Here is a 24,885-nt window from a genome sequence, read left to right as displayed (position 1 = left end):
AAAATGGTTAATAACATAAAAATATAAAATAAACTAAAACTAAAATGTTTCATTGTTATTGTTGTTAAAAGAGAAAATCCCACCAAAATGCTTAGTGATTAATATGACTCAAGTATATATGTATTTTCATGAAAAAACTATTGAGATAAAATATGCAGATTAAGTATGTAATATAATTATGATATCTGCACTTTTAATGTTCACTATCATTTCATTTCATTTGACTTCTTACCCCCAAAAAACAGCTCTAAAATCTTGGCCATTAGGTGTTTCCCTTGCTTTTAATCTACTGTCCACTGCCTGTTGAGAAGGGAACTATGTCTCTGGTAACAGCTAAATCAGGACAGAACACATAATATTGGTGCTGAGCTTAGCATGTGCTATTTTTAGGAGATGAAGAGAAAGCCTTGGCTGTACCTGTAATCTGAGCTATGTATACCAAAAGAAAAATATAGAGCTACACCACTCCAATTAAAATACAAATTTTATTAATAATCTTCCATAACAAAGAATCATGAGAGGTATATTATACAGAAAGTTCTAATGTAAACAAAGAGAAAGTCAGGATATAGGGGGAGATTCATCAAGACTTGTTCAGAGAAAAAGCTGACCAGTTGCCCATAGCAACCAATCAGATAGCTTGTTTCATTATTTTTTTTTAAATATATTTTTATTAACCTTTTTGCAAAACAAAATCATACAAAAAGTGACAGTAGGGTAAACTGCCCTAGGAGTAGCAATAGGTGTGAAAGCTCATACCATATACAGTGGTCCCTCAACAAACGATGGTAATTCATTCCAAACGAGCCATCGTTTGTCGAATCCATCGTATGTTGAGGGATTCGTGCAATGTAAAGTATAGGAAGCTGTACTCACCTGTCCCCGCCGCTCAATATGGTGTCCCCGCCGCTCCCGATGGTGACCACGGCCTCCGCTGGGCTCTCCGCTGTCTTCTCCGGTCCTCTGCTGTCTTCTCCGGTCCTCTTCTGTCTTCCGCAAGGCCTTACTGGGCCTGCGTAGCGACGTCATTACGCCGCTGCGTACGCCATTCCTATTGGATGACGTACACAGCAGCGTATTGACGTCATCGGAGAGGGCCGAGAAGACACCGGAAGACCAGCACTGGACCCGGAGGGCACCCCGGAGCATCGTGGAGGGGTAAGTAATACTTACCGCACCACACGGGGAACATTAAGCTGCTATCCGGCAGCAGCTTAAGCATTTGGTGCTGCCGGATAGCACTTAATGCGATGGCCCCGACATAAAAAAGCATCGTATGTCGATGCTGACATCGACATGTGATGGCCTCTGAGAGGCCATCGTATGTCGATTTCATCATATGTCGGGGCCATCGTAGGTCGGGGGGGTCACTGTACCTATTTCCATTACTACCCCCCAAAACATGCATAAGAGAAACATTACTAAATAACCAACCAATCCCCTTCCTTCACCCCTTGACTCCTGGGGGAGACTATCTATCATCCAAAGTTAGAGATCTATCAGAACCTAGCTATCTGGAAGCTGTAGCGCTCCCAAAGTGCCCTGAAGGAGCTCCAAAATATACCACTCTGTGTGTCTAAAAGGTTTAACTATGTCAGCTATCCCCAAGGAGTCAAAGTGGGTAACAATAAAGGACTTCCATTTAGAGAAGAACTTCTTAGTCCCTGAGTTGCGATGGCGTTCTGCATCCAAACGGTCGACCCCCAGATAAATCTTTAATTGATTAATCAATAAGCTTAAGTCTGGAATTTGCTGTTCCAACCACCTCAGAAAGAGACATCACAAAGCCACCAGTAGTACAACATGAATTATATGCGGTATATGTCTACCCTCCCCCCGGGGGTCTAAATTGGTGAAAGAGTAGGGCCTGAGGAGTGAAAGGGAGAGTAATTCTCCACTTATCGTGAATATAAGTACATACCATCCGCCAGTAGTCAGCCGGGCCCGGACAACTCCAAACTCCATGATATAGATTAGTTAAGGGCGTGTTACACTTGGGACAATTCGTGATTCTGTCAGGAAACTTGGGTGAGAGTAGGATATTAAATCCGTAAAGGGCTGCATGAGATAGTTTGTAATAAGTCTCCCGCCACCTCTCGTTAATGATGTGTTTGCGCACTAAACCCCAACCCGACAAAATTATATTGTGTATATCCGTGTCCCCTGTCCAGCGCTCCCACTTGGGAAACAGTTTCTGCGGGTCCAGTTTAAGAAGACGGTTCCGAAAAGAGGAGTAAAGCGAAGAAATAGACTCCCTCCTCGGCTCCAGGCCAATAACATGGTCTAGGGGGTGATCAACGGCTTCCCCCGATAGGTCTCTCAATCTGGACGAGCAGAAGGAGAACAGTTGGTTGGCATAAAGCAAATGTGACTGGGGTAAACCAAAAGTCCTCAAGATATCCCCGGGTAAAAGCCATTGTTTAGTGTCCTTGTTAATAAGGTGACCCGCCGTCAGCACCCCCCTAGACTCCCAAATTCGTAACCATAGAGAGGTGTTACAGTGGGGCAGTTCGGGGTGGCCCCTAAAGGGCATGCGCTTAGAGAGGAGAAATGGAAGTCGATAAAGCTTGCGCACTTCCCTCCAGGCCACAATGGTGTCCCGTAGTAAGATTGAAGACTTGACCATAGGAGGCAATTTAGCATATGAGGTATGTAGCAACGCACTCAGAGACCAAGGTGCCGCCAATGCTCTTTCTACCAAAATATTAGAGTAATAGGTTGTGTCATGCAGCCAGTCCCTAACATGCAGGAATAGGCATGCCAAATTGTATCCCCGCACATTCGGGAAGTTGACTCCCCTCTCCGCCTTGCTTAGCATGAGTTTCTGTAGGGCAATCCGTGGGCGTTTCCCCTGCCATATAAAGCGGGTAAAATCAGCATTAAGTTGACGAATATCAACATGTCTTAAAAGTATAGGCAACATTTGGAGAGGGTATAGGAGGCGGGGAAAGATGATCATCTTGACTAGGTGACAACGCCCCAGAAAATAGAGTGGTAAATTTTCCCAGCGTTTTAGTTCTAATGAAATCTTCTTAAGAATAGGGGCGTAATTTAGTTTATATAGGGTGTCAGACGTACGCCCTATGCGGATCCCCAAATAGGTGATATGAGACATTGTTAATGTCACCCCCAAGTCCCCCGTGGAGAGTAGGTTCCTAGGAGTCCCACTACCCAATGTCAGTAGCATGCTTTTACTCGCATTTAGAAAAGAGCTAAATTTCCCACTGATCCCGAATTTAGACAAGACCAGTCCCAGCCAGTCTCAACGAACATTGTCGAAAGCTTTCTCGGCATCAAGTGTCAACAATGAAGGCTGGGCATCCGGCCGCGACTGACCCCGAATCCCATCAATCACTGCCAGCACCTTATGTATATTGGTCAACGCAGATCTGGATTTTACAAATCCAACCTGATGATCTTCCACTAAATGAGGCAAAAACCGAGCCAGTCTGTCTGCTAATATTGTAGAGAGTATCTTCACATCCTGATTAATGAGGGAAATGGGGCGGTAGGAGCCAGGGTCTAGGGGGTCTTTCCCCGACTTGGGCAATACCTTGATGTATGCCAATTTGGCAGTCGGGGAAATACTTCCCGTTCTAAAAATTTCGTCGAAGTAAGCTGTCAGGGTGGGGGAAAGTTTGTCCTTTAATGCCTTATAAAATTCTCCCGGATAGCCATCAGGGCCAGGGGCCTTGCCACCAGATAGGGAGCTGATTGCCTGACGCACTTCCTCCTCCGATATATCTCCGCGTCCGATAGAGATGGCAAAGTCAGTGAACTAAGAAATCATTCGCCCTCCTTGTTACCGACCCGACTTGTTACCATGTTTAAAGAATTCCGTTTCTATGAGGGACCTATATACCCGTTCCCTCCTATCAAGCCATAACTCATAGTTAGATCGAGCCTCCTGCCATTTCAACTTGTTAGGTGGAGTAGGGGAGCCAACAAAGCGAGAGTACGCGTCAGACAAAGTCACGCTAGCAGTCTCAAAACCCTCCCTGGTCTTACGTTTTAAGGAGGAGCAATACATCATAATTTTTCCACGGATCACTGTCTTGGCTGTTTCCCAATATAAAACTGGAGTGTCCCTGTGTGCTACATTGTCGGACTCAAACTCCACCCACCACCCCGCTAGCAGGTCCAGGAATGAGTCGTCTGTGTGTAAATAAGTCGGGAATCGCCAAAGGAAATCAGTACCCTTGGGACTGGTTGGCATAAGATCTAGTGTCACTGGAGAATGATTAGACAAGACCATCTCCTGAATGTTTACCTCCAGTATTCTAGAGCGTAGGGATGGGCTGACCAGAAAATAATCAATCCGGGACCACGTGATGTGTGCGTGGGAGAAATGAGTGTACTCACGAGCGTCAGGATGAGTATTACGCCAGGCGTCTTGCATACTAGTTTGGGCGAGTAGAGGGGGGAGAACCTTGTCACTTTGACGGATGACCACTGGCGGAGTCGATGTCCCAGATCTATCCAGCATTGGGTTCGCCACCGTGTTGAGGTCTCCACCCAACAGAGTGAGTGGACCCGCCGTGCGGTTGATAGTATCTGTCAGGGAGGTGAAAAAAGAAGTATTATCATCATTAGGTGCGTAAACATTAAAGACATCATATACCTGACCCGCCTGTTCAAGTGTGATATGGGACATACGACCCTCAGCGTTGTGTACATGAGAAAGCAGTCGACAGGGAAAAGCTTTGTGTAGTAGCATCAACACCCCAGACTTGCCATCTACTGCGGGCGAGCCTACTACCTGTCCCACCCATAATTTGCGCATCCTTTGATAGTCACCCTCCGTGAGATGCGTCTCTTGCAGTAGCAAAATATCAGGGCGAAGACGTTTAAGATACCTCAGAATGGACATGCGCTTCTGTGGTGACTTCAGGCCCTTAACATTCCATGAAATGACTCTACACATGTGTACAACAGCCCCCAATCCCCATAGTCACAGGAGGACAGACGGTACCTTTACCCTCACCGGGGACATCCTATCAGGTGGAGAGAAGGGCGGGAGCAGCAGACATAATATCAGGTGGAGCGATGAGGACAAGGGCAACTCAGAAAGACGTACAGATGACAGTAGTGGAAAAGAGAGCGGCACAACAGAGAGGAGGAATAAACAGACCAGATCAACACGTAGATTTCGAAGGAGGATGGCAAAGAAATAAAAAACAAATAACATCAGAAATAAAAACAACCAAAAGAACAATCCACCAGATAGAGGCGTCCAGGATGACACTATGGACGTCATCAGGGTGGTATGGGACTTCTCTTTTTTCGGACACATAGCGAGACCAGGACCCCTGCCCCCACCCCACTGAATAGTAAACAGTGACCACCCCATGACATAGAGAAGTTCCTGGTTATAACACAACTAGCAGTATTCCTCGCAGTAAAGACTGTGTCTAGCGTTAGGTCCCTAGATTACATAGCACACTAGTAAATTTGCCCTGATCTACCCACACCAATATTAGAGTGCAGGACCCATAATCCAACATCAAAAACAACGGACACAGCTGGATCCCTATCTGCATCCCCCCCCACCCTTACAACTACCCCTGAGCGAAAGGCATAACCAAGATAAAGATATTCAGTCCTCAGTCCGGGGAAGAAGATCGGCTGCTGCGGCTCCTGCTGCGTCAACTCGGCGACTTTCTCCTTTTCCCGTGGTCATATGGCGACCGTGCTCTATCGTCACGGCGGCGGTGGGACCTGGAAGATGTTTCACCCCTGCCCACCGGGGGCGTTGAGGTGCGCTGGCGGGGAGTCTGAGGTCGATCAGTCGCCTGAGACAGCAAATTTTGAAGCATGGTCGCTGCATCCTCCGGGGTCTGAAAGGATCTGAAGGAGCCATCTGGCAAAAAGACTTTTAGAGTGGCCGGGTATCGCAGGGTGAAGCGCTTCTTCGCCCTATACAGGGCCGTGCAAATGTTGCTGAAAGCCTTGCGGCGCTTGGTGATTTCTGCTGAAAAGTCCTCAAAGATCAAAATTTTTTTGTTGCGATAAGTCAATGGGGAGGTGCGCTTCCAGAAAGCCGTTAGTATTTCAATCTTATCATTGTAAGCCAACAATTTCAGGATCATTTGGCGTGGGCGAGAAGCAGCGTCATCCAAAGGTTTCGAGCGGTTGGGCTGTAATTGTCCCAGACGATGCGCCCGTTCAACTTGGCACTTGTGTTGTAAACCCAGAGCCTTAGGGAGGTCGCCCTCGCAGAATGCCTGTAGATCTGACTGTAAGAGGGTTTCGCTCACCCCCACCAGGCGGAGATTGTTACGCCTGGATCTGTTTTCCAAGTCATCCAGTTTCTCACTAACATAGCAGAGGTCTTTTTCCACTTGCCCTACTCTGGCGACTAGCCCTCCATTCACTTCCTCCAGGGTAGTTATACGTTTTTCCCCCTCTCCCAGTCTGAGATCATGGTCCTGCACCGCGGACTGCAATTGAGACAAGGACGAGTTAATCGTATCTTTCACAGTGTTCTGTATAGTAGGAGCGATCAGTTGCATTAAGGCAGCCGCCAAAGATTGAAGGTCAGCGGGACAGTTCAATATAGCATCCGCCGGCCCCACCGTGACTGGGGGGTGATGCTGTGGCGGGGCAGAGGTGTCTTGAACCGTTGCGGTTTGAGAAAAAAGCATTTTGCTGCCTGTCACCTCCATTCCTTCAGAGGGTAAGTTCACACCTGCAGTAGTTATCTGTTGTGAGGATACAGTCAGTGGGGGGTTAACTTGCGTGGCCGTCGGGCCACTCGCCGGGGCCCGTGCTTGACCTTTATTGATATAGCGGTCCATTGGTTCAATGATTTAGCTGGAGTGAGGACAGGAAGGCCTTATAAGTGTGAGAGAACGTTCAATTGATGGCTGTGACAAGAGCTCCCTCTAGAGCAGACAGTGTGAATTGCAGCAGTGAGGAAAATATAGATGTCCAGGAACCACAAGATCTATGCAGGAACACTGCTCCTAGTAACCAGTTCCCTTGCAGGTAAGTAGGCTGCCTGCGCAGTAGCTGTGGATCACCACCTAACGTTAGGCTAGGCAACAGGAGCATTAATTGAGAAAGTCACTTTTGCAGCCCTCATCCAGGACAGGGCTTGTCAGGAATCAGGGCACAGCACCCAGGGGTACAACAGGGCTATATGGCAGTTCTGTCAGCGGCTCTTAGATAATCCAGGAGATGTGCAGTGTATGAGGGTTGGTGCAGTTGCTGCTCACCACAGTGGCTCCTCCTGCGGGGTTCGGGAGCCCGCTTCTGACCGTTGGCGGATCCGCTGCGCAGTGGAGGACAAGCGCTCACAGTATTGTCCCTGTGCTTCCCTCCTGTGGCGCGGTCTCCTGCCCGCAGTAGAGAAGGAAGATGGCGGCGGGTAGGAGCTGCGTGAGGCCGCGACTGAGATGCCCAGCTGCCGCGCGGTCTAGGTGCCCGGGCGGGTCGGAGCTAAAGTCCCCGGCAGTGCAGGCGTATCCCGGAGCAGTCCGGTATGTGCAGGAAGCGGGACCGGGGCCGGTACTATGCAGGTACGAGGGTGGTGAGCGGGAGCTCCGTCTCCTGGCTCACTACATGGCCACGCCAGAACCGGAAGTCCGCTTGTTTCATTTTTGAAAAGGCCTCTGAAAAATGAAAGAAGCGATCTGATTGGTTGCTATGGGCAACTGGTCAACTTTTCCTCAGAGCACTTCTTGATGAATCTCCCCCATAATGCGTTAATAATAGCACTACCACATACTGCTATGTGAAGAATATGCATATATCCAAAAAAGTTTATAGATACAGCATACAGTCAGTTCTATGGTGCTCTTTGTATTAATGAAATTTGTATTTAAGTTTAATTTGTATTTACATTTTGGCATACAATGCTTACGATAGAGTGCTCCATAGGAGAAATAGACAATGTAATGTTATACTGGACATAATGATAAAGGATGAAAGAATCATACGGATAATGATAAGGATGAAACCGTTGATTATTGATTTTGGTGTATGTCCAAATGGACTTTTGGTTATACTGTAATCTGAGCTATTCTGCCAGTTTATGACCCACACTGTTCCTTAAACATAAATCAAGGCTTCCCTCTTATTTCTCACCACCCATAAACCCATAAACCCATAAATCCCCAGTGTTACACTGTGATCTCCCCCACCCCTCCCTTTAGCTTCTCGGAAACATTTTTTTAGTGCTAAAGGAACCTGTGCTACTGTTTCTTAAATTTTTACTTACATAGCACATTGCAAAGCCAGGGCATCAATTACTCCTTCTCACCACATGCCAGTTATAGTAATGTACTGTGTTGGTCAACCTCAAATACATTGACAGTCTGTTCAGTCTATGGCATTTTCAACAGCACTGTATAATGGCATGGAGAAGTATGTACTGTGCTATGATTGGCCAGAGAAGAAAGGGTAAGGAAGTAGTCCCACACCTAAAATGAAGAGAATTATAAATAGCTGTGGACCATTGTGGACCACCATCTCAGGGGCTCAATAACGACAGTGAGAGCACTAAAATCACCTCTTGACCAGTTTTATTATTATTATTATTATTTTTTAGAAACAACAGGTACGCTTTAACCTCTAAACAACTGTGTAGACAATCTTCATTTGTGAGTCAGTGCCTATTGGTACACTCAAATGTGTAAACTTCATAAAGTAGTGTTTAACCTTATATCCAGAATATTTTTGTCTTACTCTCTTATATAGCAATAAAGATTTTAGGTGAGTTCTAATTTTGACTTTCAAACGATGCACCAATACTTTTCTAGTAATGCAAAAGGTGAAGAAGCAGCACTCCAGAAGTGCAATGTAGAGAATTTGTACACCCATCAGTGATAAAGCAACATCAACACTTGCCAATACTCTAGGTTATGCAGTTTAATGAGGTTTTACAGATTGTTTACATACAATATATATTTTATCTTCTACGTAGGCCACAGACATATGTGATCCAAATCCAGTGACAATGCTAATGCTGTGTGTGTATCTGCATGAAAAACTTTCGCTTTATGTGCCTAAGAAAACAATTCATTTTGATGGGGCTCTTCACCAAACAATTTCACGTCAGGTAACTAAGCATCTAATAATAGTATCAATAACATAATACTCAATAACATTAAAGTACAAAAAATGTATTTAGGCCCAGGAGCATTAGGTTACGCCTTGGATTCTGGTAACCCTTTATTCATGTCTAGAATGGCTTGTTAGGTACTTCAAAAGAAGTACAGGATGACCTAAAGGATCCATGACAGTAGGATCCATGTTGTATAATATGTATTTGTTTATTGGGAAAATAAGATATAAAGAAAAAAAAAAGCAGCCAGAAGCTCTGTACAGAACCCATATAGAGGCACCCACTGAAGCTTTCATCTGGGATCATGTACAGTAATTTGACTCTTGACCAGAGACAGCACAGATTTTTCTCACTGTTTTGATGTAGAATGTTCACTTAGAACCTGCCTAACTCGGAAATAGAGATAGAAAGCCATTCAAGGGGTCAAGATTTTCAAGATTTCCAATTTCCAGACATGACACATTCATTTTGTAAGAAGCCCAATTTCTTTCATGTCAGCAAGTCGCTTTTAGATGTTAAAAAATAAAGCACTCACAGACCCCTGTTGATATTTTTCAGTCATTTTGTTTTTCGGTTTCATGCAGCAGCCTTAATCTTTATAAGCTTAAGAAAACTTCCATTGTCATATTTTGCACATTTATTTAACATTTTCCCTGTGATTTTGTTAAATAAATAAACAAACAAACAAACAAATAAATGCATAAATGTGCCTTAATTGTGCAGTATATTTGTAATATGTTATTGTGATAGGTACTATTTACCCTTATTTGACCATAGAGGTCCCCAACAGGGGCTGTGCCATGAAATGTAAAATACACTGGGTTTTTGTTTATTAAAGGGGTACTCCGGTGGAAAACTTTTTTTTTTTAATCAACTGGTGCCAGAAAGTTTAACAAATTTCCCATGATACATCTGACAGCATGCCAGTAACTCCATTCATTGCATGGCAACTGAGAGAAGCTGGCCAAAGCAGGTCCAGTGTTCTTCTTTATGGGTGTTTCTTATAAAGTGGCCATACAGTGTAGATTCTTAATAAACAATCTTTTCCTTAAACGAGATGGCATAGGCATGCGTGAGTTGTGTTCTTTATTCTTGGTATTCACTCACAATCTGTCAGTACCGTACCTATACACAACCACCGATCAATAGCCTGACCTTTATAATTTTATGTTGTTGGAACAGGTTCGTCTGAAAAATTCAAGCAGCAAGCCACTAGTGTACCAGGCTACAATCGTAGGTCGAGAGTCAGCTGATTTCTCATTGCCTAAAGGAAACACAATAACGATTGCCCCAAAGTAAGTAACCTTTCTCATTGTCTTTATTGAAAGTGACAGCTCAGACAGCCTGAATATGGAATATACAAATGTTACATATTAATTATAAATAATAAGAGTTTCATTTGTACCAGGGGGAATCCAGATGTTTACATAATTCATACATGGTAAATACTGTACATACATTAATTGGCTCTGATAGCTTTTCCTGTCTTTTTAGCCCTTATATAAGGACAAATCTGTTGCTTCCAGTATCTCTGTATTTGCTGAAGTTTTCTCCATCCTAAAAACTATAAACATTGTTTGACTCGTACTGCTTATATACCTAGATATGAGACAGCGACAGCCAGAGCAATGTGCTTTGACATGTGAAGCATGTATGAGTTTACAGTGTTCTCCCATAGAGTATACATTATCATGTGACCCACATTACATCATCCTTCCTACTCAAAACTGAAGTTGACAGGGAGTAAAAGCTGGGTCAGAGCCGACTTCCCTGCCAATGCAGCAGTCATCTTGCTCTTGACCTTGTTTCAGTGTTTTTCTTTACATAACAAGAAAAGCAATGTTGACCTCCTTTCCCTCCTTCATACTCCTATGTCGTTCCTTGGTTGTCTTGTTTCTGAAGTAGTACTTACAACTGACTCATACTATTTAGACTCATTTACTATGCTAGGAGGAATATGCACTATGTGTCATTAGAAGTGACTTTAGGATTCAGAAAAAGAAATAGTACTTTTAATGGAGGTAGGAAATAGAACCTAATGTGGTCCAAAATGTGACACCCCTAAGATTTATTACAGCTTACACCAGAGAGCTGGCGTACATTTTAAGAGTGCTCCTAATCTCAACTCCTTGCTTGTAGAAAGGACCCCTGAGAGGCAGACGTTTTGCTAATTCATAGTTGATAGATTCATACTTGTTTCACTGGGTAAAATGTGTTTTCTTTTTTTTTTTTCTTTTTTTTTTGTTATTCTGTCTCTCACTGTCAGTGGGTAAATATACAAAATAAGCAGGGGGTGAAAAAAATCTCATCACTATAGGTTAGAGTGTTTTGAAATCTGCTTTTTACATTTTATATTCCCTGTCAATGCCCAATACTCATGATCATATAGCAATACATAGTCTATAGATGACCGGTTACAGTAAAGCAGCATGGATTGTATGGAACTCAGCGCATCCACTTGGGGAGACATGGAATCATGGACCTATGCTAGTCATGTGTTCTCCCTGGCTGGATGTGTTGTATTTTCTGCCTCACCTGCTTCTTCTGTCCATCCTCCCGGCATCTTTTTCTCTGGTCTGCTTTTCAGCAGACCAGAGAAGTAGCTAGCCGTTAATACTTATCAGTGCTATACCTATGCATAGCACTGAACAGTATTAGCAATCTAATGATTGCTATAAATAGTCCCCTATGGAGCCATAAAAAGTGTAAAATAATTGTGAAAAAAGGTAAAAAAATTATTTTGGAAAAAGCCCCTCCCCAAATAAAAATTAAAGTTACCCCTTTTCCCCATGTTACTAATAAAAAGCATTAAAAAAAAAAAAAAAAAAAGATTTTGTATCGACGCATGTGTAACTATCCGTCCAAACTATCAAATTATAATGTTAATGATCCTGTACGGTAACCAGCGTAAACAACAAAAAACAAAAAAAAAACTAAATTTATGCTTTTTGTGCACATCACATCCCAGAAAAAATAAAATAAAAAGTGATCAAAAAGTCACATATATGCAGTAGTACCGATAAAAACTAAAGATCACGGCGCAAAAAATTAGCCCTCATATAGCCCCGAATACGGAATAATTAGAAAGCTAAAGGGGTCATAATAGGGTTATTTAAAACATACTAATTTTATTTTATTTTTTTGCCCTTTAAGGGGTACTCCGGTGGAAACCTTTTTTTTTTTTTTTTAAATCAACTGGTGCCAGAAAGTTAAACGGATTTGTAAATTACTTTTATTAAGAAATCTTAATCCTTCCAGTACTTATTAGCTGCTGAATACTACAGAGGAAATTATTTTATTTTTGGAACAGTGCTCTCTGCTGATCACGAGCACAGTGCATTTTAGGAACTGACCAGAGCAGCATATGTTTGCTATGGGGATTTTCTCCTACTCTGGACAGTTCTTAAAGTGGACAGAGATGTCAGCAGAGAGCACTGTGCTCGTGATGTCAGCACAGAGCTCTGTGTTCAAAAGGAAAATAATTTCTTCTGCACTATTCAGCAACTAATAATTACTGGAAGGATTAAAATTTTTAATAGAAGTAATTTACAAATCTGTTTAACTTTCTGGCACCAGTTGATTTAAAAAAAAAAAAGGTTTTCACCGGAGTACCTCTTTATAAGGTCAAAATGTCCTGTGTCCTTAAGTATCTAGAGCAAAGGACACAAAAAAGTATAGAAAATATATAAATATTTATTGATGAACACTTTAAAATATAAATTAAAAAGGACCAGCAGCAATAAGAAAAAGCCACAATTCCAGAAAGAAGTAATACATTACTTCGCCACACAAATGTACTATAAATACAGGTGTACATATGGTATCCTGCCCAAACAAGTAACCCTGTATAACAGTTAGGCTATAATAGCATATACATCACAGGGTATATAATGGGATCAGAGATCAAACACATATAATATACATAAATAGTGGTAGTATCATCAGGTTGTGCACTTGGGAGGTATATAGGATCAGTAAATGTGTGGACAGGTGTGCTCCCAGACAGAGCTGAAAAGAGCCTCATCCGGACCACAAAGCGCCATGGGCAAGGAAAAGAGACCCGATCAGAGACCCGATCAGCCCGGCATAGCCGCAAATCGACGATCTGGATGAGACAATTCAGATCGGGGATTTGCGGCGATTCCGGGCTGATCGGGTCTCTGATGACCCCATAGCCCGGAAAATAGGAATGATCGGAGCTGGATGTCCGGGCAGAGCGGGGGAAGATGGAGGTGGATGCCAGAGCGGCGAGGGGCCAGCGATCGCGGCAGGGCCGGCGGCAAGCAGCGGCGGGATCGTCGGCAGTAAGGAGGCGGCGGCGGAGGCAGCGGTTGAGGCAGCAGTGAAGATCAGTGGTAAGTGATCTTCACTGCTGGCTTCTAGGAGTTGCCAAACTACAACTCACAGACCACTGTGCAGTGGTATCCAAACTTTAGCCCTTCCAGATGTTGCAAAACTACAACTCCCAGAATGTCCATACAGTCCAGGCATGCTGGGAGTTTTAGCTCTGTAACATCTGGCCCTTCGCAGGAGAGTCTGGGCATGCTTGGAGTTGAAATTTTGCAACATCTGGAGGGCTACAGTTTGGACACTACTACACAGTGGTCTCCAAACTGTTCTCCTCCTGTTGTTGCATAACTACAACTCCCAACATGTCCTTTAGCTGTTTTGGGCATGCTGGGAGTTGTAGTTTTGCAAAAACTGGAAGCACACTGGTTGGGAAACACTGAGTTAAGTAACAAACTCACAGTGTTTTGCAACCAGTGTGCCTCCAGCTGTTGCATAACTAAAACCCCCAGCATACACGGACAGCCAAAGGGCATGCTGGAAGTGTTAGTAGTATGCCTCCCGCTGTTGCATAACTACAAGTCTTAGCATGCCCTTCAGCCGTCACTGCATGCTGAGAGTTGTAGTTTTTGCAACAGCTGAAGGCACACTGGTTGCGAAACTCAGAGTTTGTTACCTAACTCAGTGTTTTGCAACCAGTGTGCCTCCAGCTGTTGCAAACTACAACTCCCAGGATGCACTGATAGACCATACATGCTGAGAGTTGTAGTTTTGCAACAGCTGAGGCACACTGGTTGCAAAACAGTTAAACTGTTAATTAACATACTATGTGTTTTGCAACCAGTGTGCCTCCAGCTGTTGCATAACTGCAACCCCCAGCATGCACAGACAGCCAAAGGGCATGCTGGGAGTTGTAGTTTAGCAGCAGTTGGAGGTTTGCCCCCCCCATGTGAATGTACAGGGTACAATCACACGGGTTTACAGCGAGTTATTCGCTGCAAGTTTGAAATGCAGAAAATTTTCCGCTGCAGCTCAAACTCCCAGCGGGAAACTCGCTGTAAACCCCCACCCATGTGAATGTACCCTAAAAACACTACACTACACTACACCTACGCAAAATAAAGGGTAAAACACTACATATACACTTACCCCTACACAGTACTCCCCCCCCCCCCCAATAAAAATAAAAAATGCCTCGTACAACACTTTCCAAAACAGAGCATCCAGCTGTTGCAAATTGACAGCCATTGACAGTCCAGGCATGCTAGGAGTTTTGCAACAGCTGGAGGCACCCTGTTTGGGAAACACTGCCGTAGGGTAATTTTGTAATTCTTGCATCCAGGTCCATCCCTATGCAAATCCCTTATTTAGGCCTCACATGCACATGGCGCTCTCTCACTTCGGAGCCCTGTCGTATCTGAAGGCAACAGTTTATAGCCACATATGGGGTATTTCTGTACTCGGGAGAAATTGCCTAACAAATTTTGGGGGGCTTTTTCTCCTTTTACCCCTTATGAAAAGGTACAGTTGGGGTCTACTCCAGCATGTTATTGTAAAAAAAAAATATTATTTTACACTAACATGCTGGTGTTGTCCCATATTTTTCATTTTCTCAAAGGTACAAGGAAAAAAAAGACCCCCAAAATTTGTAACACAATTTCTTCTGAGTATGGAAATACCCCATATGTGGGATAAAAATTCTCTGCGGACGCACAACAAGGCTCAGGAGTGAAAGCACCATGTACATTTGAGGTGATTTGCACAGAAGGCTAATCATTACAGCGGTTCTGACATAAACGCAAAAAATCCAGAAACACCCACATGTGACCCCATTTTGGAAAACACACCCCTCACGGAACGTAACAAGGGATATAATGAACCTTAACACCCCACAGGTGTTTGAAGAATTTTTGTTAAAGTTGGACGTGAAAATGAAAAATTTAATTTTTTTCACTAAAATCCTGGTGTTATTCAAAATTTTTCATTTTCACAACGGGTAATATGAAAAAAGCCCCCCAAAACTTGTAACACCATTTCTTCTGAGTATATAAATGTAAAGTGCTCTGTGTAATGTACTCTGTTGGCAAACTACAATGCTCAGAAGAGAAGGAGCACCATTGGGCTTTTGGAGAGAGAATGTGTCTGGAATTGAAGGCCATGTGCGTTTACAAAGCTCCCATGGTGCCAGAACAATGGTCCCCCCCACATGTTTGGTTGCAAAGCACTTGAAAGTTTATTACTTAACTTAGTGTTTCCAAACCAGTGTGCCTCCAGCTGTTGCAAAACTACAACTCCCAGCATGCACGGACAGCCAAAGGGCATGCTCGGAGTTTGCAACAGCTGGATGTTTGCCCCCCTCCCCCCAATGTGAATGTACAGGGTACACTCACATGGGCGGAGGTTTACAGTGAGTGCTGCAAGTTTGAGATGGCGCAAATTTTGCGCTGCAGCTCAAACTCCCAGCGGCAAACTTGCTGAGAACCTCTGCCCTAAAAACACTACACTACACTAACACTAACACTAACCTAAAATAAAAAGTAAAAAACACTACATATACACATACCCCTACACAGCCCCCCTCCCCCAAAAAAATGAAAAATGTCACTGGTACGCTACTGTTTCCAAAACGGAGCCTCCAGCTGTTGCAAAATAACAATTCCCAGTATTGCCGGACAGCCATTGACTGTCCAGGCATGCTGGCAGTTTTGCAACAGCTGGAGACACCCTGTTTGGGAATCATTGGCATAGAATACCCCTATGTCCACCCCTATGCAAATCCCTAATTTAGGCCTCAAATGCACATGGCGCTCTCACTTTGGAGCCCTGTCGTATTTCAAGGCAACAGTTTAGGGCCACATATGGGGTATCTCCGTACTCGGTAGAAATTGCCTTACAAATTTTGGGGGGCTTTTTCTTCTTTAACCCCTTATGAAAAGGTGAAGTTGGGGTCTACACCAGCATGTTAGTGTAAAAAAATAAATTTTTTACACTGACATGCTGGTGTTGCCCTATACTTTTCATTTTCACAAGAGGTAAAAGGGAAAAAAGACCCTCAAAATTTGTAATGCAATTTCTCCCAACTACGGAGATACCCCATATGGCTCTGGGGGCGCACAACAAGGCCCAGAAGGGAGAGTGCACCATGTACATTTGAGGTGATTTGCACAGGGGTGGCTGATTGTTACAGCAGTTCTGACAAACGCAAAACAATAAATATCCATATGTGACCCCATTTTGGAAACTACACCCCTCATGGAATTTAATAAGGGGTGCAGTGAGAATTTACACCCCACTGGCGTATGACAGATTTTTGGAACAGTGGTCTGTGAAAATGAAAAATAAAATTTTTGATTTGCACAGTCCACTGTTTCAAATATCTGTCAAACGCCAGTGGGGTGTAAATGCTCACTGCACCCCTTATTAAATTCCATGAGGGGTGTAGTTTCCAAAATGGGGTCACATGTGGGGGGGGTCCACTGTTCTGGCACCATAGGGGCTTCCTAATTGCCCCCCAAAAACCCTTTCAGAAAAACTCACTCTCCAAAATCCCATTGTCGCTCCTTCCCTTCTGAGCCCTCTACTGCGCCCGCCGAACACTTGACATACGCATATGAGGTATTTCCTTACTCGAGAGAAATTGGGTTACAAATTTTAGGGTGATTTCTCTCCTTTTACCCCTTGTAAAAATTCAAAAATTGGGTCTACAAGAACATGCAAGTGTAAAAAATGAAGATTTAGAATTTTCTCCTTCACTTTGCTGCTATTCCTGTGAAACACCTAAAGGGTTAAAACACTTACTGAATGTCATTTTGAATACTTTGGGGGTGCAGTTTTTATAATGGGGTAATTTATGGGGTATTTCTAATATGAAGACCCTTAAAATCCACTTCCAACCTGAACTGGTCCCTGAAAAAGTACGATTTTGAAAATCTTGAGAAAAATTGGGAAATTGCTGCGGAACTTTGAAGCCCTCTGGCGTCTTCCAAAAGTAAAAACTTGTCAATTTTTTTATGCAAACATAATGTAGACATATTGTATATGTGAATCAATATGTAATTTATTTGGAATATCCATTTTCCTTACAAGCAGAGACTTTCAAAGTTAGAAAAATGCAAAATTTTCTAAATTTTCATGAAATTTTTAGATTTTTTTTACCAAGAAAGGATGCAAATATCAGTGACATTTTACCAATAACATAAAGTAGAATATGTCACGAAAAAATAATCTCGGAATCAGAATGATAAGTAAAAGCATCCCAGAGTTATTAATGTTTAAAGTGACAGTGGTCAGATTTTCAAAAAATGCCCAGGTCCTGAAGGTGAAAATGGGCTGGGTCATGGAGGGGTTAAAGTGACAGTGGGCAGATGTGCAAAAAATGCTCTGGTCCTTTAAAGGGGTACTCCGGTGAAAAACTATTTTTTTTTTAATAAACTGGTGCCAGATTTGTAAATTACTTCTATTTAAAAATCTTAACCCTTCCAGTACTTATTTACTGCTATATGCTCCACAGGATGTTATTTTCTTTTAAAATATATTTTCTGTCTGACCACAGTGCTCTCTGCTGATACCTCTGTTTGTCTCAGGAACTGTCAAGAGCAGAAGCAAATCCCATAGCAAACCTATCCTGCTCTTGACAGTTTCTGAGACAGACAGAGGTGTCAGCAGAGACCACTGTGGTCAGACAGAAAATAAATTTAAAAAGAAAAGAACTTCCTGTGGAGCATTCAGCAGCTTATAAGTACTGGAAGAGTTCAAATATTAAAATAGAAGTAATTTACAAATCTGTTTACCGTTCTGGCACCATTTGATTTAAAAAAAAAAAAGTTTTTCACCGGAGTATCCCTTTAAGGTGAAAATGGGCTTGGTCATTAAGGGTTTATTGATCTCAAGGCAACCTGGGACCATAGTCACCAAGAAAACAATTGGTAACACGTTACACTGAAAGACGGAAATCCTTCAGCTCCTGCAAAGTCTATCTGCTTAAAAGGTTACTGTCACGATTCGGCTGGCTGGAGGTGGATCCTCTGTGCCAGAGAGGGATTGGCGTGGACCGTGTTGGTGGACCGGTTCTAAGTTGCTACTGGTATTCACCAGAGCCCGCCGCAAAGCGGGATGGTCTTGCAGCGGCGGTAGCAACCAGGTCGTATCCACCAGCAACGGCTCAACCTCTCTGACTGCTGAAGATAAGCGCGGTACAAGGGAGTAGACAAGAGCAAGGTCGGACGTAGCAGAAGGTCAGGGCAGGCAGCAAGGATCGTAGTCAGGGGCAACGGCAGGGGGTCAGGAACACAGGCTAGGAACACACAAGGGAACGTTTTCACTGGCACAATGGCAACAAGATCCGGCGAGGGAGTGCAGGGGAAGTGAGGTATAAGTAGGGAGTGCACAGGTGAACATACTGATTAAGCCTGCTGCGCCAATCAGTGGCGCAGTGGCCCTTTAAATTGCAGAGACCCGGCGCGCGCGCGCCCTAAGGAGCGGGGCTGCGCGCGCCGGGACAAGACAGACGGGGAACGGGTCAGGTACGGGAGCCGGGATGCGCATCGCGAGCGGGCGCCTCCCACATCGCGAATCGCATCCCGGCTGGGAGTGATATTGCAGCGCACCCGGTCAGCAGATCTGACCGGGGCGCTGCGAATGAGAGGATGCTGCGAGCGCTCCGGGGAGGAGCGGGGACCCGGAGCGCTCGGCGTAACAGCACCCCCCCCCCCCTTGGGTCTCCCCCTCTTCTTGGGGCCTGAGAACCTGAGGATAAGACTTTTGTCTAGGATGTTGTCCTCAGGTTCCCAGGATCTCTCCTCTGGGCCACAGTTTTCCCAATCCACTAAAAAAAATCTTTTACCTCTGACAGTCTTGGAGGCCAGAATCTCCTTCACGGAGAAGACGTCAGATGAACCGGAAACAGGAGTGGGAGAAACAACTTTGGGAGAGAAGCGGTTAATGATGAGTGGTTTAAGGAGAGAGACATGGAAGGCATTGGGAATACGGAGAGAAGGAGGAAGAAGGAGTTTGTAAGAGACAGGGTTAATCTGGCACAAGATTTTGAAAGGACCAAGATAGCGTGGTCCCAGTTTGTAACTGGGGACACGAAAGCGGACATATTTAGCGGAGAGCCATACCTTGTCTCCGGGAGCAAAAATGGGGGGAGTTCTTCTTTTTTTATCAGCAAATCTTTTCATCCGGGATGAAGCCTGTAAAAGAGAATTTTGGGTTTCTTTCCATATGGTGGAAAGATCACGAGTCACTTCATCCACAGCGGGCAAACCAGAGGGCAAGGGAGTAGGGAGGGGAGGAAGAGGGTGACGGCCGTACACCATGAAAAATGGGGATTTAGCAGAAGATTCGGAGACTCTGAAGTTGTATGAGAATTCGGCCCATGGTAGAAGATCTGCCCAGTCATCCTGGCGGGAGGAAACAAAATGCCGTAAATAGTCACCCAGGACCTGATTAATTCTTTCTACTTGCCCATTGGATTGGGGATGATAAGAAGAAGAGAAGTTTAATTTGATCTTGAGCTGTTTACAGAGGGCCCTCCAGAATTTAGACACGAATTGGACGCCTCTATCCGAGACGATATGCGTGGGCAAACCGTGAAGGCGAAAAATGTGTACAAAAAATTGCTTTGCCAACTGAGGCGCTGAAGGAAGACCAGGAAGAGGAATAAAATGTGCCATCTTGGAAAATCGATCAACGACCACCCAAACAACTGTGTTAAAGTCCATACCAATCTGTGACCAAGGCTGTTCAGGAACAGGCAGAGGATGAAGAAGACCAGCAGGCTTCTGGCGAGGAGTCTTATCCCGGGCACAGACAGTACAGGCCCGCACGAAATCAACAACATCAGTCTCCAGAGTCGGCCACCAATAAAATCGAGAGATGAGTTGCAAGGATTTTTTGATGCCCGCATGGCCTGCGAGGTGGGAGGAGTGTCCCCATTTGAGAATCCCGAGACGCTGGCGTGGAGAAACGAAGGTCTTCCCTGGAGGAGTTTGCCTGATGGAAGCTGGAGAAGTGGAGATCAGACAGTCCGGAGGAATGATGTGTTGCGGAGAGACCTCTACTTCAGAGGCATCAGAAGAACGAGAGAGGGCATCGGCCCTAATGTTCTTGTCAGCAGGGCGAAAATGGATTTCAAAGTTAAAACGGGCAAAGAACAACGACCACCTAGCCTGGCGAGGGTTCAGTCGTTGGGCAGACTGGAGATAGGAGAGATTCTTGTGATCAGTGTATATGATAACTGGAAATTTTGATCCCTCCAGCAGGTGCCTCCATTCCTCAAGCGCCAATTTAATGGCCAGTAGTTCTCGATCACCAATGGAGTAGTTTCTCTCCGCCGGAGAGAAGGTCCTAGAAAAAAAAAACACAAGTAACAGCATGCCCGGAAGAATTTTTTTGTAGAAGGACAGCTCCAGCTCCCACAGAGGAGACATCTACCTCCAATAGAAAGGGTTTAGATGGGTCAGGTCTGGAGAGCACGGGAGCAGAAGAAAAGGCAGACTTGAGATGTTTAAATGCGTCTTCCGCTTGGGGAGACCAGGACTTAGGATTGGCATTTTTCTTGGTTAAAGCCACGATAGGGGCCACAATAGTGGAGAAGTGTGGAAGGAATTGTCTGTAATAATTGGCGAACCCCAAAAAACGTTGGATAGCACGGAGTCCCGAGGGGCGTGGCCAATCTAAGACGGCAGAAAGTTTATCTGGGTCCATTTGTAGTCCCTGGCCAGAGACCAAGTATCCTAGGAAAGGAAGAGATTGACATTCAAAGAGACATTTCTCCATTTTGGCATAAAGTTGATTGTCCCGAAGTCTCTGAAGAACCATGCGGACATGCTGGCGGTGTTCTTCTAAGTTGGCAGAAAAAATCAGAATATCGTCCAGATAAACCACAACACAGGAATATAGGAGATCACGAAAAATGTCATTAACAAAGTCTTGGAAGACGGCAGGGGCGTTGCACAGGCCAAAGGGCATGACCAGATACTCAAAGTGTCCATCTCTGGTGTTAAATGCAGTCTTCCATTCGTCCCCCTCCCTGATGCGGATGAGATTATAAGCACCTCTTAAGTCCAGTTTGGTAAAGATGTGGGCGCCTTGTAGGCGATCAAAGAGTTCCGAGATAAGAGGTAAGGGGTAGCGGTTTTTTACCGTGATTTTATTAAGTCCGCGGTAATCAATGCAAGGGCATAGGGAGCCATCTTTTTTGGACACAAAAAAAAATCCAGCTCCGGCAGGAGAGGAGGACTTGCGGATAAACCCCTTTTTTAAATTCTCCTGGATGTACTCCGACATGGCTAGAGTCTCTGGAGCAAACAGAGGATAGATTCTGCCCCGGGGTGGAGTAGTACCCGGGAGGAGGTCAATAGGACAGTCATAAGGCCTGTGAGGAGGTAAAGTCTCTGCTTGCTTTTTGCAAAAAACATCAGCATAGTCCATATAAGCCTTAGGAAGACCGGATACCGGGGGAACCACAGGGTCACGACAGGGAGTACTGGGAACCGGTTTAAGACAGTACCTGTGACAAGAAGTACCCCAGTTCTTGATTTCTCCTGTGGACCAATCAAGGGTTGGGGAATGGCGTTGAAGCCACGGTAATCCAAGAAGAATTTCAGAAGTGCAGTTGGAGAGGACCAAAAATTCAATTTTTTCGTGATGGGGTCCGATGCACATTAGGAGAGGTTCCGTGCGGTAATGCACGGTACAGTCCAATCTTTCATTGTTAACAGAATTGATGTAGAGGGATCTGGCGAGACTGGTCACCGGGATGCTGAACCTGTTGATGAGAGAGGCCAAAATAAAATTTCCTGCAGATCCGGAATCCAAGAAGGCCATAGCAGAGAAGGAGAAGGTAGAAGAAGATATCCGCACAGGCACAGTAAGGCGTGCAGAAGCAGAGTTCACATCAAGAGCTGTCTCATCTTTGTGCGGAGTCAGCGTACGTCTTTCCAGGCGGGGAAGACGGATAGGATAATCCTTCAAGAAATGTTCGGTACCGGCACAGTACAGGCAAAGATTCTCCATGCGGCGTCGTGTCCTCTCTTGCGGTGTCAAGCGAGACCGGTCAACTTGCATAGCCTCCACGGCGGGAGGCACAGGAACGGATTGCAGAGGACCAGAGGAGAGAGGAGCCGGGGAGAAAAACCGCCTTGTGCGAACAAAGTCCATATCCTGGCGGAGCTCCTGATGCCTTTTGGAAAAACGCATGTCAATGCAGGTGGCAAGATGAATAAGTTCATGCAGGTTAGCAGGAATTTCTCGTGCGGCCAGCACATCTTTAATGGTACTGTATAGGCCTTTTTTAAAGGTCGCGCAGAGGGCCTCGTTATTCCAGGATAATTCAGAGGCAAGAGTACGGAATTGGATGGCGTACTCGCCAACAGAAGAATTACCCTGGACCAGGTTCAGCAGGGCAGTCTCAGCAGAAGAGGCTCGGGCAGGTTCCTCAAAGACACTTCGAATCTCCGTGAAGAAGGAGTGTACAGAGGCAGTGACAGGGTCATTGCGGTCCCAGAGCGGTATGGCCCATGACAGAGCTTTCCCAGACAGAAGGCTGACTACGAAAGCCACCTTAGACCTTTCAGTAGGAAACTGGTCCGACATCATCTCCAAGTGCAGGGAACATTGCGAAAGAAAGCCACGGCAAAACTTAGAGTCCCCATCAAATTTATCCGGCAAGGATAATCGAAGGCTGGAAGCGGCCACTCGCTGCGGAGGAGGTGCAGGAGCTGGCGGAGGAGAAGATTGCTGGAGCTGTGGTAATAGCTGCTGTAGCATCACGGTCAGTTGAGACAGCTGGTGGCCTTGTTGCGCTATCTGTTGCGACTGCTGGGCGACCACCGTGGTGAGGTCGGCGACAACTGGCAGCGGGACTTCAGCGGGATCCATGGCCGGATCTACTGTCACGATTCGGCTGGCTGGAGGTGGATCCTCAGTGCCAGAGAGGGATTGGCGTGGACCGTGTTGGTGGACCGGTTCTAAGTTGCTACTGGTATTCACCAGAGCCCGCCGCAAAGCGGGATGGTCTTGCAGCGGCGGTAGCAACCAGGTCGTATACACCAGCAACGGCTCAACCTCTCTGACTGCTGAAGATAAGCGCAGTACAAGGGAGTAGACAAGAGCAAGGTCGGACATAGCAGAAGGTCAGGGCAGGCAGCAAGGATCGTAGTCAGGGGCAACAGCAGGAGGTCAGGAACACAGGCTAGGAACACACAAGGGAACGCTTTCACTGGCATAATGGCAACAAGATCCGACGAGGGAGTGCAGGGGAAGTGAGGTATAAGTAGGGAGTGCACAGGTGAACATACTGATTAAGCCTGCTGCGCCAATCAGTGGCGCAGTGGCCCTTTAAATTGCAGAGACCCGGCGCGCGCGCGCCCTAAGGAGCGGGGCCGCGCGCGCCGGGACAAGACAGACGGGGAACGGGTCAGGTACGGGAGTCGGGATGCGCATCGCAAGCGGGCGCCTCCCGCATCGCGAATCGCATCCCGGCTGGGAGTGATATTGCAGCGCACCCGGTCAGCAGGTCTGACCGGGGCGCTGCGAATGAGAGGATGCTGCGAGCGCTCCGGGGAGGAGCGGGGACCCGGAGCGCTCGGCGTAACAGTTACTCCCACCGCTGGGACCCCTGCAATCTCTGGCCCAACACCGCAGTATTTTTAAAATTTATGTTTAGAACGTCGGTTTCGGGTGACTGTGGTCGTGAGTGCATCATCTTTTGGTTGCTAGCTTTTCTTCTTTTGGTATAATACTCCAGTTTTTGGTAACCTGTTGCACCCACGTAGGACATAATTGTTGTGCCCGTCTGTTTTTCTCATATTCATGTGGTCGTGATTCATATATTTCACACAGGTTGGTTGTGGTGTTTTGTTTTTTCTTGTTTTTATTTTATTTTATTTTTTTAAACTTCCATTGCAATTTTTGAGCCAAAGCCAGAAGGAGATCGAACAGGGAGGAGAAGTATAAGTCCTTCCTTTATATTTGTCTTTCCTTTTGGCTTTTGGTCAAAAACTGCAGTCGCAGTTTCCCAAAAAATGACTGAAAAAGAACTGCGTAGAAACCATTTATAACATTTCTAATATATATTTACACGTTCATAGGGCACATGCACTTTTCGGCTGTATGGGCGCACATGAATTTCCTGCACTCCAATTTGCCTAGAAAAAAAAACACTCCATAATGCAGCATCCAATGAGGCAAGCCACAATACTTTTGTCACGATGCCGGCTGGCAGGTAGTGGACCCTCTGTGCCAGAGAGGGATTGGCGTGGACCGTGCTAGTGGACCGGTTCTAAGCCACTACTGGTATTCACCAGAGCCCGCCGCAAAGCGGGATGGTCTTGCTGCGGCGGTAGTGACCAGGTCGTATCCACTAGCAACGGCTCACCTCTCTGGCTGCTGAAGATAGGCGCGGTACAAGGGAGTAGGCAGAAGCAAGGTCGGACGTAGCAGAAGGTCGGGGCAGGCAGCAAGGATCGTAGTCAGGGGCAACGGCAGAAGGTCTGGAAACACTGGCAAGGGACACACAAGGAACGCTT

At 45.4% G+C, this 24,885-nt stretch overlaps 1 protein-coding gene across 4 annotated transcripts in view; it reads left to right on the top strand.

Annotated features, from left to right (window-relative positions):
- Window positions 1-24,885, top strand: part of CFAP47 (cilia and flagella associated protein 47) — a 548,331-nt gene that overhangs the window by 184,451 nt on the left and 338,995 nt on the right. For all 4 annotated transcript variants that reach the window (XM_056556158.1, XM_056556159.1, XM_056556156.1 and 1 more), the window contains exons 37-38: window positions 8,927-9,061; window positions 10,250-10,362. In XM_056556158.1, coding sequence (XP_056412133.1) covers window positions 8,927-9,061; window positions 10,250-10,362 — 248 coding nt within the window. The remainder of the gene's footprint in view (window positions 1-8,926; window positions 9,062-10,249; window positions 10,363-24,885) is intronic.

The sequence above is a fragment of the Hyla sarda genome, chromosome 2 (assembly GCF_029499605.1).
Source record: "Hyla sarda isolate aHylSar1 chromosome 2, aHylSar1.hap1, whole genome shotgun sequence".
Lineage (NCBI taxonomy): Eukaryota > Metazoa > Chordata > Amphibia > Anura > Hylidae > Hyla > Hyla sarda.
The sequence above is the reverse complement of the archived record's forward strand: the minus strand, read 5'-3'. Positions and strand labels throughout refer to the sequence as shown.